The 15,740-nt window shown below is 42.2% G+C and overlaps 4 protein-coding genes across 4 annotated transcripts; 2 read left to right on the forward strand and 2 right to left on the reverse strand.

The window, feature by feature from the left end:
- Positions 1-827: 827 nt before the first annotated feature.
- On the forward strand, positions 828-2,828 carry C922_02393 (hypothetical protein; the record flags this gene model as incomplete). The annotated part of the gene is made up of 1 exon (XM_008817992.1): positions 828-2,828. The coding sequence occupies one exon, from the start codon at positions 828-830 to the stop codon at positions 2,826-2,828; it is 2,001 nt and encodes a 666-aa protein (XP_008816214.1).
- Positions 2,829-3,470: 642 nt separating this feature from the next.
- Positions 3,471-4,994, reverse strand: C922_02394 (ferredoxin-NADP+ reductase; the record flags this gene model as incomplete). The annotated part of the gene is made up of 1 exon (XM_008817993.1): positions 3,471-4,994. One exon carries the CDS (start codon positions 4,992-4,994, stop codon positions 3,471-3,473), a length of 1,524 nt encoding a protein of 507 aa, XP_008816215.1.
- A 1,123-nt stretch (positions 4,995-6,117) lies between these two features.
- Positions 6,118-12,444, reverse strand: C922_02395 (hypothetical protein; the record flags this gene model as incomplete). The annotated part of the gene is made up of 1 exon (XM_008817994.1): positions 6,118-12,444. The coding sequence occupies one exon, from the start codon at positions 12,442-12,444 to the stop codon at positions 6,118-6,120; it is 6,327 nt and encodes a 2,108-aa protein (XP_008816216.1).
- A 1,945-nt stretch (positions 12,445-14,389) lies between these two features.
- Positions 14,390-15,586, forward strand: C922_02396 (hypothetical protein; the record flags this gene model as incomplete). Its single annotated transcript, XM_008817995.1, has 4 exons — positions 14,390-14,599; positions 14,909-15,109; positions 15,252-15,352; positions 15,502-15,586. The coding sequence occupies 4 exons, from the start codon at positions 14,390-14,392 to the stop codon at positions 15,584-15,586; spliced, it is 597 nt and encodes a 198-aa protein (XP_008816217.1).
- Between the last annotated feature and the right edge of the window lie 154 nt (positions 15,587-15,740).

Raw genomic sequence — 15,740 nt, forward strand, 5'->3', positions numbered from 1 at the left:
ATTATGTCTAAATAGGAGAACCTGGGACTATGCGCGTGCATGGATATTCAAAAAATTTATAATTAGAGAAATGAGAGTTGGTCGGAAGTTTCCGCGACAAAAACGAATTTGGAGAATTTTCTTCGTGAGAATATTTTTTCGAATGGCCAGCTTTTCGAAAAAGCATGCAACTACTCTCTTGCTATGCAGCCAGGCGTCCTTTTTTTTGCAGCCCTTCGAAGGTGAGAAAATGAAGAGGGCGTTTCGCACACCACGGCCTGGTGCTCGATATGGGATTATGTTTTTCCTCCTTTTTCCCTCTTTTTTTTCCTCTTTTTTTTTCTTTTTTTTTTCTCATTTTTCCCTCTTTTTTTGGCCCAATTTTTTAAGCCTCCATCTGATCATCTTCCCCTTGTTTTCGCCCCAGAACAGCTCTATTTTTTTTTCGACAGAAAAATGAAGAATGGCACAAACTGGGAGCATCTCATCACCCCCTTCTGCGAAAACAACGGAAGTTACACTTCACATGTCCACAAGCTGCTTTAAAATGTAAAAAAATTAAAAAAGAAGAAAAAAAGGAAAAAAATGCCAAAGCGGGTACTCGTAACAGGCAGCCAATTTGCGCGCAAGTTTGGTAAAAAAGGTATACATGGAAAAAAAAAAAAAAAAACTAGCCCATCATGAACAATTCTTTTTCAGCAAAAATACGTACAAAGGTATATGCTGTAACGAATGTGTAAACTGAAAAATAAAAAGTAAAAACAAAGCACAGAAATAAAGCTCGTTGAAAAACAAAATAAAACAAAACAAAACGAAAAGACACATTTGCATTATACAACAAAAGGCAAATGAAAATTCTTCGAATTGATATGTTGTCAACAGACAGCGATTTGAGCGAATCGAATTTTTACTCGGATGGTCAGGAGAGGGACTTAAAAAGAATGGAAAAAAAAAATACGAATTGGGCTTTGTACAACCCAGGCAGTGATGTAGACAGTGACAAGGAGTATTTTATTGACTGTTTTGAAGCGGGCATCAAGGCAATCCCGAAAGAGGGGGAAGTTTTTAACAAAAGTGACACCCCTGAGGAGGGTAAAAAGTGCGCGGCTGACAAACGCGCAGGGGATAATGGTGCAGATGACTGTGTCACAAATGGCAATATCGCAGATGACAATGCCGCATCCAGCCATGGAGATGACGACTTAACGAGCGATTTGGAAAACTTCCAAAGCTTCGACTCAAGCACATCCGACGCGGACGACAAAACATTTGGGAAGAAAGAAAAAATTTTCGAGCAGTACAAAATTAATATTAGAACAGAATCGGACATATCTTTTGAGGAAGAAAAAAGTTTTAGCCATAGCATAGAACTAAGCGACAACACAGAAGAGGGGCAAAGCAGGCCATTAAACTTTTATAGCGATAAATCGAATGACAAACTGTTAGGATGTGCAGCAACAGGGGAGAATTCTCTCCATCCAGGGAAGGATGCTGCAAGTGACGTAGGCGAAAGGGGTGACCCTTTTGAAGGGACGGATGAATTAACCACGAAGAAAGATCACACGAATGAAGAGGAAGCCAAAGAAGAGAGGGAAAGTCACAGGGAGAACGAAGCGGAACAAGAGTCAAATGACAATCAAATAGACACCCACGCGGGTGAGAATCACAGAAAGAGTGAATCCGCGAATGACACAACATTTGGCGAAACGGAGAAAACAGTAAAGGAGAGTGACACGCCGGAGGGGGGCGTAAATTCTAATTATAGGAATAGTACCTCCAAAAAGGAACACCTGAAAAAAATGAGTTTAACCAATAAGAAAAGGGATGTGATTACTCAGGGGAGGGGCTGCTCAGCTGGAAATTTGTCATTTGTGCTTGTTGGGGGCGTAGGGGATAGGAACTCCCCGCACAGGGATACGTATAAAGCGAAGAAGCGCAGTGGCGAAGTGGAAAAAGGGGACGTTGCAGGAAAAGTGGGCCGTGCGGGAAAGGTCAAAAGGAAGCCCAGCCGATTCGATCCCCAAAGAAATACCCCCCTTTTTGATTATTATTCCACGGGGAACAACGCGCAAACTGGCGAATGGGAAAGAAACCAGGACAACCAAACTGCAGACGAGCTGATCACCAGCAGCGGCTACGAAAAGAGCGAGATTGGGGACTTGCATAGCAGTGAACCCGAAAATGGCGATGATGATGAAAATGGCGATAGTAATCAAAATGGCCATGACGATGGCAAACTTAACCACTATCAGCACCGGAACTTCTTATCCAAAGCACGAGGGCCCCAATATCTCCCCCTGTATGGGAAAAGAAATAACCTGAACAAATGTGGCCACAATAAAATTTGCTTAAAATCACCCCTGATTAGGAAGCAGAGTTTTAGTGAGCCCCCTGAGCAGTGCAGACAAAGTGAAAACAGAAATGCGCCTAATAAGAAGGCTGACCATTACATCCACATGTGCATGCAGAAAAATCGAGAAGGAAGAAACGATTTTAATGATCCAAATTGCTATATGCCTCCGAAGAAGCCTAATTTATACGGGGAAAAGTTGTGTGAACATAGAAAGATTAATGCACCCAGAAGTGTGAGCAAACGGTCGGTTGGCGTTCAAATAAATTTGAGAGGCAAAAAAGAATACAAAAAAAAGGGGAACACGAGAAGCGAATGCTACATTCCAAGTTACCGAAGGGTGAAGGTAAAAATCCCCGTGTTCGAACTGAAACGGGCTGACATAAAGAATTACGATTTTGATGCAGTTCTGGTGAAGGATGGAAGGGTTGTCCCACGAAAAAAGGATCCCGTATGGGAATTTCTGCCGGCCTACATTTCGTACGTAAACGAGCGGTAGGGGGTTCATCATATGGGCACGCATACAATTTGCAGAAGGCTTCATCAGAGAAATAAAGAGCTCATTTGTGAGGGACATTTTCAAGACGAATTTTTTTTTCTCGAAGTTGCACTTTTTGGCGTACTCGAAGGGGGAGGAAGTACTGTAGTGGCCCCACCAGACACCCCGTAGCATGGCAACCGGGGTCTACCGTTGCGTGAGAAAAGTGTGAATAGTTCGAATGGCACAAATGGTGCGAATGGCTAACCTTTTCGAGTACATATCAAATGTGATAAATGGAAAAATTACGAAAAAAAGAAAAGAGGACTCTCAAAACTGAAACGTTAAAAAAGAATAATGGGGGGGAAAACTTTTACGGGATGAGTGGCAGAAGATAGGAGGTGACACTTCTTTCGATTCTATTCTAAATACACCCCAGTGGTGGGAGATGCACGAAGTATCAATGTGCTCATCCATGGGTACAAAAATAAGCAGAGAGGATTAAATGGAGGGCCTACGGCTAACAGCGCGTTGAAGAGGCTCCTCCTCCCTTACGCGAAAGGGGCACATTTAAAGGGTCGCTTCTTCCTCATTCACTGCTCCTCATTCACTGCTCCTCATTCACTGCTCCTCATTCACTGCTCCGCATTCACTGCTCCCCATTTAGTGGCTTCCCCCCATTCTGTCCTTCAGTACACGCAACACCTCCCCGGTTTGGGAGAACTTTTGGCCAATTTTGTTTTGCTGCGCCCCCATCTGCTTCTCCAGCTGGTGGAGGTAAGTCCAGTCATCGATGGAAACATAGGGAATTTGTTTCTCCTGTAACAACATCGAAATGTCATTGTCAAAAAAGGTGTCCACTTTCTGGAGGAAGTTTAAAACTAGATGTGTAGAATTTTTTGAGTTCAAAATCTGACTAGCTATATTTCCCTTGGGTCCTGTATCAAACCACCCTGCCTTGAAAATGCCAAATTTGTGCTGCCCTATATCTTCCCTAAATATTTGAACAGATTGATTGTACAATTCTTCGGTGAAGTTGCTTTTTTTAAATCCTGTAGCGAAGATGACCAGTGGAGTTACCATAACTTTGTTTTCTTTAAAAGTCGAATAGGACATGGGGACATTTTTGTTCAGTTCAAATTCTACATTCTTCATGGCACTGTCGATGGGTCGTATTTTTTTTATTTCGAAGTAAAAAATGAATTCGATAATTTTATGTGTTTTGTAAAACTCTTTATTTTTTTCCATCTCCTCGTAGTTTTTTACCATTTTATGAAAGATTTCATGTTGCCTTCTTTTCATATTTGTATTTGCCTCATCGCTTTTTAAAAGACAGCAGAGGTCATAGTTTTTTTTGCTTAAAATGACTTTGGTATTCTCTAACGAAATTAATTCCCTCAGCTCTGCATTGGTAAAGGATGACTCCCAGAATCCCCTGCGCCCAACAATGTAAATGTGTTTAACGTTGTGTCGCTTTATCACCTTCAGGTAGTCATTACTGATGTCTGTTTTATTTAAATCATCGGGGGATTTTATCAATATGCGTGCTATGTCAAGAGACACATTTCCGTTCCCTATGATGACGGAGGTGGTGAAATTTTCGAATGAATTTAGGTAATTGTCCACTGCCGTGCATCGCATGTCGCTATACATGTTGTTGTAAAAGTAGATAAGATCCCTTGCATGGAAAAGGCCGCTCTGTTTTCCGTCCTGGGTTCCTCCCTCACTAAGCGCGTTGTCCTCATCTTTCTGCACAACGGGCAGTGACACTTCAGACGCGCCGCAACAGAAAATGACACAGTTGTAGTGGTTCCGAAGTTCTTCCATTCTTAAGTCCACCCCAATGTGCACATTTCCAAAAAATCTGTAATTGGCGCTTAAAAAAACAGGGTCAAAAGTTCTGTACGTATTCTTCACATTAATGTGATCGGGGGCCACTCCATACCTGATGAGGCCATAGGGGTTGGGTAGCTTCTCAAAAATGTCAACTTTAACTCTTTCATGTTTTAGTAAATGCTTGCAGCAGTAGAGGGCCGACGGGCCAGCTCCAATGATTCCGACCTTAAATGGTTTGGCTTCATTGGTGAGGAAGCACTTTCCCGTGAAGGAGAGTTTTTTCCCTTCGAAATAGCACCCTCTTACTAGCGCGCGTTGTGCTTGGCTGCAAAGGAAGTTGCGCAAATTCATTGTTCTGTGCCCCTCCCCCTCTAGTGTGGCGCTTCCCCCTGTTCGCCGATTATCCTATTGCCCGAAGTGAGTAACAACACGCTCAAGTTCACCAAAACGAGGTTGCTGAAAGGAGAAGTTCCCTCCGCATGGTTGTGTATTTACGCGGCGTGTACATTTATATGCCCCTCCAACGTTATGAGAATGTATGCGCAGTGTTTACCTTGCTGCAGTGACGCAAACGGGGTCACACCGCACGAAAAAAAAAGAAAAAAAAAGAAAAAATTAGCCTCAGTTAATATCCCTCTTGCGGCAGAACAACGTAGCTGTTTGACAGGGAGATGGAGTTATACCAATATTGAGGGTGGCTCACCTGATAAGCCCCCATACGGATCTACACCTCGCTACCAATTGTATGCTAAGCGGTTTAAACTTTTCTCAACTTTCGCAACCTTCGCGGTGAGCGCGATTAGAACAGACGCGCGTTCACAAGTGCAACTACAAATTAGGTGCAAATTTTCCAGTTGTTTCGTTTTAAAAATGACAAAAAAAAAAAAAAAAAGGAACGGAACGGGGTCAGATCGCTTTAATCCGTTATGTTATCAAGGGGGGTAAAAAAAAAAAAAGAAGAGGTAGAAGATACAAACGGAAAGATTGAGAATAAAAAATACCATGATATGGGGGGCATCAAATGGGGCTAACGCATTTCTTTGTGTTTGTCTGCACACTTATGTAAGCTCATACGTGCCTTTAGAACAGCCCCAATGATACGCTCCATTTGGCACGCGAAGACCTGTGCCCCCCTAAGGCAACAAGCTGATGCGTTCTCACAGTCGCCCATTCCTGGTGTCAAACAAATCGGGGTCATTCGTACATATAAAAAAAAGGGGAACTGCCATTTTTTAAAAATGTTTCATCAAAATTGTGGACAATATTTTTCTGCGCGAACTGCAAAGGGGGAAAGGGTGCTTTCCATCGAATGGAAGATTCCTCTGTAAAGAAGTAGCTAGCCAAAGAGGGATGCAACATGGGGATAGGGCGCAAGGCCAATTCATCCACCACAGGAATTTGAAAAAAAAAAAAGGTCACACCATTTGTTGCATTTTTGTAACTTCTGTGTATTACTCCCCCTCGCTAGACCACCCTATGCCAGCTGCCACACCTTGGGACTAAAGTGCAGGGAGGGCGAAATGATAAGTTGAAAGCTCTCGCTCTTCTTCAAAACTTCAGTTACTTCAACCCACCTGTCATTTAATTTTACGTAATATAAAATTGGGGGGAATTTAATTAAGCCAATTTTTAAAGGAAGGATAATCAAATTAATGACATGTGAGGAATTTTTTGGCAAAAAGAGGATCTTCTTTTTAAATCCATTTATTAGCCAATTGTATTCATCGTCACCTTCAGACTGACCATTTTTTTCTCTCTCCTCCTGGTATACAAAATATTTCATATAAATATCCTCCCGCATATTATTGGACAAGACAATCTTGACATTGAGCGACGTGTGTAGCGTCCCACACTTTGGAATCTCATAGTGCACATTAATTGGCAGCAGGAATGGGGGGATCGGCACATCCAGGGTGTAAATGTATTCATTCGGGCTCCTCTCGAATGGCTTTATGATCAGGAGGCTTCGATATTCATATGTGACACACAGGGTTCCTGTCATGCTTTCGTGGATTAGCAGATTTGTGCCATTCTGATGATCATAACGGCCATTGTGATCATTATCACACCCATTATTACGATCATCATGAACGGCACTTTTCGGCGCACCGCCGTAGGTCACCTCGAAAAGGAAGAACAAACTCATCCCTCCGTGGATGTAACTGTTGATGTCAATTTCGTCATAAAAGTAGCTCACTTCGTTGCTTGGGTTTCTCTTCCCGCCCCCCTCCTCGTTCAGATCGTTTGCACTGAGTAGACTCAAGCTGCTCGCGCCAGATTCCTGCATCTGGTTTGCGCTCCACAGGTTGACGTTGCTCGCGTCCGACTCGTTCGGGGTGTCCGCGCCCTGGGCTGGGGCGTCCTTCCCCACCACGCCAATAACACACGTTGTGTCTAGGTCAGGTGGATCGTCCATCCCGTGGTTAATGGTGTGGTTCATTCCGTGGTTAATGGCGTCGTTCGTCCTTACGTTAATCTCCTCCCTCACGTCATCTTTCACTGACGCTTTCAGTGACCCTTTCACTTCCATCAAGTCACCTTCCGCAGACTCCTTCACTTCCATCACGTCATTTTCCCCCGTCTCCTTCGCCTCCTGCTCCTGCTTCAATTCCTCCCCCTCTTGCTGCGCCTCCTTTTCGCCCGGTCTGCCGGCCCCCAGGGTGTACGCCTGCAGCTGAGCCATCTCATTGGAGCTGTTATCCCCCGTGCCCAGGGAGTGACTCGGGACAAGTCCCCCATTGTCTCCGTTGAGAAGAAATATCTTTGCACCCGTTATATCTGTATCGCCCTTGTTCCTAATAGAAACGTGAAACTTTTTTAAAAAAACAGAATAGTTATCTTTATGTAGCTTTAAGATTAATTCATACAACATGGTGTTTTTCGATCTGTAGGTTTTAATTTTTTCATTAAAAATGTTAGCAAGGTGGAAAGTTTTGTCAATCACTATTTGGTTATTAAATGGTGGATGGGATGACGAGCCTTTTTCTAGGTTAATAAAATGATCGAATTTGGTTTGTCCAACATAATTCACATTTGATAATTCATACAAGTCTGTTTTCCTTTGTCTCCTTTTTTTTTCTCCCAAATCGATGTTTATCACGCATTTAATTTTTACCTTGTCTGGGTTGGAGTAAGGCCCATCAGCTGAATAACAGCTGTGTAGGTTCTTCTCACTATTAAAATTGAATTCAGCCATTTCACTGCTAACCACGTTAGGGTTGTTTGTCCTTACTGGGACAAATGATATAACTGCGTAGGAGTCCTTCTTGCTTTCCCCCCTGTGGCCGTAGTCACACCGGTTGTGATAATCACCTTCTCCTTTTTCAACAGGGCATTCACTTGTGTCCCCGGGTTTTGTAAAACAGGTGTGCTCTGGTTTTAAAACCTTCGGTTCCGAAATTTGTACGTGGTCGTTTGCTTCGATGACGAAGAAGACCGAATCGGGTAGGGTGAACTTTTCGCTCATGTGCTGGAGATCGGAGCCTTGGCTCTTGTTGTGCACGAAGAGGTGGACGTTTTTAATTTGATTGCAGCTGCTGGTGGTGCGAATGTCCACATGGGGGTCCCCCTCTGTTGTGTCCCTCTGGGTGGAAATGAACTCGTTCTCCTCCCTCGAGTCGACATGCCTATGAGAATTGGACACAATCAGCTTGACATAGTTCCTGCTGTTGTAAACCAAAGATGTGTCGTTCAAATATGATGCTACCAATTGGCAATTCAAAACGGATTGTAACGTTTTTACTTTTATGTAAAGAGGAGAAACTAACTGATCCAGAAAGAAGGTCGCGTATTTCTTAGTCTCATATAATATATAATTGGATGCTATAAATTCCGTGTAGACATTTAAAAAGGGAGTCAATATGTTTCCATTGGGAAGTATCCCCAGCTGTTGATAGAAGCAGAAGTGATTCACTTGGAGGAACACATAATTAATTTTGTAGTAAAAATTCTTCCATTTTATTTGACTGCATTCAAGAATGCTTGATATGTTTAACTTAATTAGATTTAATCCCGTTTTGATAACATGTTTTTTTTTGGCAAAATTTAAGTGCAACTTTTTATTTTCCCTTTCGTCGTATAGCTCAATCATTACGTTATCGATGAGAAGATTTTGCGAGAGAGCGGAAAAGACAAAGATGTCGATGTTTTCGTCGTACTGCACACATAGCTGCTTTACTCTGGGTGGGTGGGCCTTGTTCCCTGTGCCTTTCCCCTGCTTCTGGGCGTACTTTTGTATTTTTAGGCGTAGCAGTGTTCCGATGTGGGGCAGACGGGTGCAATCCACCGCTTCGTCCTCTTCGCCGAAGTTTCCAAAGAGCATGTTGGATGCGAAGAGGTAGAGGTTATAATTCGACTGCACAAAGATCTTCACATCCGAGTGGGGGATATGTATCTCGCCATGTTCATCGTTTTTCGAAACGGAGAAGTTAAACCTGCGCAGGGTTTTGAGAAATCCCGCGTTCGGCTCGAAGTAGTAGTTGTTCTGGTAAAACACCTTCCTTTCAAATTTGATTACTTTGTTTTTGTCTACCTTCGTGGGGGTAGTGGTTCCCCTGTAGGTGCCTTTTTGGGAGTGGCCACCAATTTCTTCGCCCTCCTTGGGTACTCCCCTCCGGATCATGCCTCCTCCCTGGGGCAGCACTTGTGTGTGCACAGTTGACAGGTGCATTTTTGCCTTTGTGGCTACGGATCTCATGACATGTTGCATTACGTCGCGATAAGACACAACGATGTCCTTGCCGAGGGAAGAAAAAAAATCGTTCCCATAATATTTGTCCTGCTCAATTTGTAGGAGGGAATTTTTCGTGTCGAGAAAAAAGAGGTAATCCTGATAATGGCCAACCTTGGCAAAATTGATATTAACATCTTTGAAGGAACAAATAGGTGTGTACTTGTTGGATAAAAAAAAAGAGGAGCAAAAATGATAAAATTGGTTATTGATCTTGTGCAAAGAAATAAGTTGCATACAGAAAAAGATAACAAAATCGTGATTACATTTTTGGATGATTTTTTTTAAAATTTTCAAGGACTTGTTGCATTTTGATCTTTCAGATAAAATAATTGCCAAGAAGAATTTATTAATCATCGCAATGTTGCCGTATTTTCTATAACACAAATTGGTTATTTTATTCATAATGCTTATAAGTAAGTTATTTTTTTCTTTTTCGTTATTTTTTGAAAAAAATTTTATATGATATATTGGGAAAGTGTGGTAGACATTTTTTTTCCCATTTTTCACTTGCTGCGTAGTATCTTCCTTTAGTATATTTTTTTCAAACTGTTTTTCTTCCAAGTAATGAAGAAAGAAGTTAAGCAAGTAAACCTTTTTTGCATTTCTCTGGTCGAATAATTTGTCTGTTTTGTAGCTATTTATTATATTTTTTAAAATGACAAATGAGAGTTTAAAAATGTTTGAAACGTTTATGAAGAAATCGTTGTGCTGGTAAAAACTGTAGTTGTTGTTTTTAACATCCGAAGGCTCTGACAATGTGGAAGACAACTGCGATGTGGATGAGTCATTTAACGAATTGCTCCTTTTCGTTTTAATTTTCAAATTTTTTTTCGATTTTTTTTTTTTGGAAAAATTTTTCTTATATCCCAATTTCATAATATTCTTTTGCAGCGATAGGTACTTGCTAATATTGGTGTTGTTTTTCTTCACACTTTTATCGCTTTTGTTTTTTTTTTGCTCCTCTTGGTAAAAGGAGCTCCTTCGCTCGAAGAGGAACTTGATGAGGTTAGCCAAGTTGTAAAAGTAAACGGCGAAGTAATTTTCCTTATTCATGAAGCAGCACTTGAGAAGGAACGTGATTTTGTCTCGCTCGTCTGGGAACTCCCCCAGGTGGTCTCCGCGGCTGCTGTGACCAGGGCGCATGGACAGGTCGTTGGAGGCCGTCTTTGCGGGGCTCTCGCTTGCGAGGTTGCCGTCGTTCAAGAGGCCGTCATCCTGTAGATTGTCCTCTTTTAGGTACTCCTCCTTTAGGCAGTCCTCCTTTAGGAAGTTCTCCTTTAGACTACCCTCTTTTAGGTAGTCCTCCTTTAGACTGTTCCCTTTTAGGCTGCCCTCTTTCAGGCTGTCCTCTTTTAGGGTGTCCTCTTTTATGCAGTTATCTTCTAGGTGATCTTCCTCTCGTCCGTGCAGGCCTTGGCCCATGTGCTCACCCACGGCGTCGCCGTGCCCCCCTGCTCTAACCGCGCTGTCCACGTTGCCTACGCCCTTTCTGAACACCTCCTTGAACTCGCTTATGAGGCTCTTTTTGTGCTTTCCAAGGTTTTTATCGACGATGGTGGAGTGTCCCCTGGGAGTACCATCCCGCTGCGCCTGCTCCAGCGAGCTGTTGTTGTCACTCTTGGGATTGTCTTCCTCGACTGAATCACGTTTCGCATCCCTTTGGTTTTCCCCTCGCTGGGATCCCCCCGGGGGAGGGACCCTGGCCGCGGCGCTCCCTAGGAGGTCCCGGCGGCGATACTTTGTGACTTTCCTCTGGATATTCTTCAAGTAGCTGATCTGAGTGGAATTCCTAATGACGCTGTTTTTAAATCGGCTGAAATTATGCATGAAGATAAAAACCTTATTGGTGTAAAAAAATTGGGAAAACCTTAAAGCCTTATTGGAAAGGTAGGAAAATTTATTTAAAAAAAGAAGAAGCGAAAATTTTTTAAAAAAAATGTATTCCAATAAGTGAATGGAGCATATGTTCCTTTCCCTTATGTATCTAGCTAAGGTAAGATAATTTTTTTCGAACAGGATGGACGAATGGATGAAGCATTTTTTTTTTTTTACAAACACGTTTAAATGTTTGATGAACAATTTTGCCATCGTGCTGTAGAGGACGTAACTTTTTTTAAAAAGGTTTAACTTGCAGAAAAGTAGACACAGATTTTCACACCATATGAAGAGGAGTAAAAAATGGTCATACAATTCTATGTACACCTCTTCGTCATAATCTGTTACAAACTCTATTTCATTGATGTATGAGAACAAATCGTTTTTTTTTAAAAAGAAATTGATATCTAAAAATTCGTTGCAGAATGAGAAGACGTTATGTTTTTTATAAAAATTGACAAACTGAAGAATTTGATTTTCTTCCTGTCCACTTCCCACTTGGTACGTAAAGTCAGTCAGATGAAATTTACTTTTTTGTGAATTTTGTTTTTTTTTTTTCTCTCCGCCAAGCGATTTTTTACTATGATCTATGAAATTTAAAAAGTTCGTCATGCATTTTGTGTACCCACTCCTTATCAAGTGATATTTTTTTTCTATACAAATTTTCAAATGATCCATATATCGTATTTTAAAGTGTTCATACAATTCTTTCATTTTGTTGTTCGAATCGTCGTAATCTTCATTTTTCAGGATTGGCAGGGACAATATTTTTATGCTTTTATAACTGTTGTGACTGAAGTCTGACTTTATTTTTTTAATATTTTTAATTTCGTTCATGTTATCCTCCAAGTTGTACGCATAAATAATTATGCATTCGTCGTTTTCCTCATTTCCTGAGTCTTTGTACCGGTTTAAAATGTACTCCTTTTCATTTCTGTACTCTTCCAAATTGTTAAGGCAAAGGAAATAAATATAAATTAGGGACTTTTCCGACAGCGGGTTGCCTTCATTTTTGAAGTACTCAGATAAGGGGTTGTCATAGAACACATACTTCAGGTGGATTCGCAGCAGGTTGATTCGCTCGTCCAGCTTCACGTCGGACAGCTCGTACAGGTCTTCTTTGAAAAAGTACTTGAGCTTGCTGGGGATCTTCTTGTCCCCGTAGCAGGCCACTGGGATTCGGTCCGCATACATCGTGTGGGCGAGTGGGGTTGTACTTGGCGGCGGAGGTGGCGGTGTTGGCGTAGGTTCCGGAGGTCGCGGCAGGACCAAATGTGAACACGAACAGATCGTAGCCGTTTCGTCCGCGAGGAGAGTCACCCGTTTTCTCCCCCGATTGAACGCTTCGTCAAGTATGCGGCTGTTCCGCGTTACGCCCCTCACGTCTCCCCGTTTTTTCACGCGGGCGATGCTTACTGCGGGCTAGACCTGGTGAGGGGTCCGATTTACACCATTTTGTACTCTCCCGTTCTTTCTCCCAACTTTTATTCCCCTTGTTGCACTCTCGAAGGAACTGCACACGGGGGCTGTAGGTCCATTCACTCTTCGAATGTGAGCTGGCCAACTGGCGCTTTCTCCCCTACGTATTTGACAACGAAACGAGGTATGCGCGTTTGATATACGTTCGTCAATTCAACTACACCTTGGAACGTCGAGGGGGCGTCCTTGTGCACGAAATAGCATCAACTTCGGCGTGGTCAATGCCACCCTACAATATATACATGCATACAAAAATTCTTGCATGCGTGTATTCCCCTTTGTTGTATTTGTAGTCCTCCTCCCCCCTACTGGAAGAATCGGTTGGTGTATACACAAAAAGTGGAGCTCTGCTCAGGCCGTTCTTCTTATAAGGGGTAACGTTTGGTCGGCAAATTATAACGTATGCAATTTTAAGGGAGAAAAAAAGAAAAAAAAAAAAACCCTTTTAATCATATGAATTATTCGCTTAACCCTAAACTGAGGGTCACATTCTCCCCCCCTCCCCACATTGCTACTACTATGATTAGAATATTGTAAACACCTCACTGTGTATGTTCTCTTCTAAAACTATTTTTCTCGGTTTTCATTGCTCGAATGAGTTATCAAATGGTATGAAGGGTCGTGCGTTGTTCTTCCATCGACGGATTGGGGTCTCACATTCTTGCACCTTCCTGTATGCATCCTCATTTGTGCACGGAAGTTATATGAACCCATCCGGGATTTTTTTTTTTTTTACAATGCCAAAATGGTGAAATCATCCCTAAGGGGCAGCAAATGTCTATATGGGGAATGCTAAGCGGCTTATCCATCTAACATGCACGTTGTGTAACGCGCCGTACGCATATATAAATGTAATATTATGTATTATAGATAGATTTTTTTTTTTTTTTTGGATCCTCCGCTTTGCTGGCAGTTTTTTCCCCTTTTACCTGCCCTCGGCAAAGGGCACCTTTACGATTGTTCCCCTCCTCTTCATTCTGTGCTTTTTACATTTGCCTTTCTGCAATTTTTCCCATTTTCGCGTTCTTCCACTTTAAGAGGTTCACGCGTTGCGCCACGCGTCACGGAGTTATTCACCGTCGAGTCGTCCCCTTCAACGGGCCAAACGTGAGGAGAATTAATTTCGCGTAGGAACGTAAAGTACGAGGTTTCGTTAAAATGCGTCAGGGTATAATCAAGCAAAGGGTCTCCAACTGCAGCCGAAGAGGAAGCAGAAGTAGCAGCAGAGCTAAGGATATATCACAAGGAGCGACCCTTTCCATTTTTCTTCTTTCCGTCTAAATATACAACTGAGTGGAACAAGATTTTCCTTTTATATTTTTATCGGCACTACCAAATAGTTACATTTTTACGCATGCTGATAAGCGACGTTTTGTTTTTCTCCAGCAAAGTGAATACCACTTGGGCGACGCAAAAGTGACGCATCAGAAGATGAGGATTTACTACTCTGCCAGGAAGTATGCGGAAGTATACGCGTTTGTCCATCTGATAAGCTGATTGCCTTAACTGGACAGTTCCACGTAGAGGCAAAATTGAACAGAAGTTAAATTTATTTACAAGTGCATACAACACACGCGCCTCTGCATTTGCCCTCACAGAGTAGTAAGTAACCGCACAATTTACATCATCGAAAAGGAAAAAAAAAAAAAAAAAAAAAAAAATGAAAGAGACTGAAATTAGTATAGAAAACGTTGCGTACGCGAAAATGCTTATGCATGGTTTGAAAAACTCTTATGATGACGTATGCGGGATTTTGATTGGAAAATATGACGATGTCGAAAAGAAAAAGCAGAAATGTGTCATTACTGATAGTATTCCCTTGTTCCATACACACATACTGAGCCCCTTCCTGAATTTGGCCTTCACCTTGGTAAGTGCTATTAGGATTTGTCTGGCGAGGGGTAGAGAGAGAGGTCTACCTCTTGTGACGGACACAGTTTCTTGCACGCAGTTGCGCTCAAGATAGCTGCTTGCACCATTCGTCGTTCCGTTCATGTGCTGATATTACTGGGGGGATTCGTGGATGCTGTTTCCCTTTCGTGATCACCCTCATCTGTGCAAACAGACTGCAATCAGGAGAACAAGCTTGCACGCGATTATCACGATATTATGATAATCATGACCATTGCGCTCATCCCATTCCACCTCCTCGCGACTTCCCTCGCACACACACACCCAGGTGGAGAACCACTACAAAGGCAAGGAAGAACGGATTCTCGGATATTACCACATAAGCATGGAAGAGTCAAAAAATGACGACATAAAAAGCGTAAAAATTTGTGAACTAATAGCCAACAAATTGGTGGAGAATTATAGCGATGCCATGATATGTCTAGTTCACTTGTCCAAGCTGGAGCGTGATGATGCTAATTGCTTAAACGTAATGATACCACATGGAATGGCTTTAACTCCAGAAAAAAAAATGTTTCGAGAGGCCTATCCATCATGATATGGTTTACACACACACGAAGCTCACAAATGGATGGCCTTTTCTTCTTTTTTTTTTTTTAAAACCATTTTAGGTATTCATGCAAGACGATGCTACGGAGGAATGGAAAAATTTCGACGTGGAAGTGACCCGAAATAATAAGGAGTTCCTGAAAACGAGCCTTTCGAACAATGAGTAAAATTCGATTGGAGAAAAATGACACAAGTTCCTGCTAAACGATGTTTTTCCTATCTTGGGTGTAGCCGTGTCATATGATTAACACGAAGCTATGCACGGATTAACGATGTGCTCATGTTGCCTTTTTCCCCGCCCCCTCTTCGCAGGTATCTCAACCTACACGATTTCGACGACCATCTGAACTCCATTAACCACGATTTTATGAACCCAAATTTGTTTAATAACGTTTAACAAGAGGTAGAAATGGAAACCCGGTTCAATTCATGCATTTGTACGGCTATGTGTATGCACAGTCTGTCTTTCCTTTTCTGTCATATGCACATGAGTGTGCCTTCCCCTTTTGACATGCATATGTATATGTCTCTCCCCCTTGAAAAGGCCAATA

The sequence above is a fragment of the Plasmodium inui genome, assembly GCF_000524495.1.
Source record: "Plasmodium inui San Antonio 1 unplaced genomic scaffold supercont1.8, whole genome shotgun sequence".
Lineage (NCBI taxonomy): Eukaryota > Apicomplexa > Aconoidasida > Haemosporida > Plasmodiidae > Plasmodium > Plasmodium inui.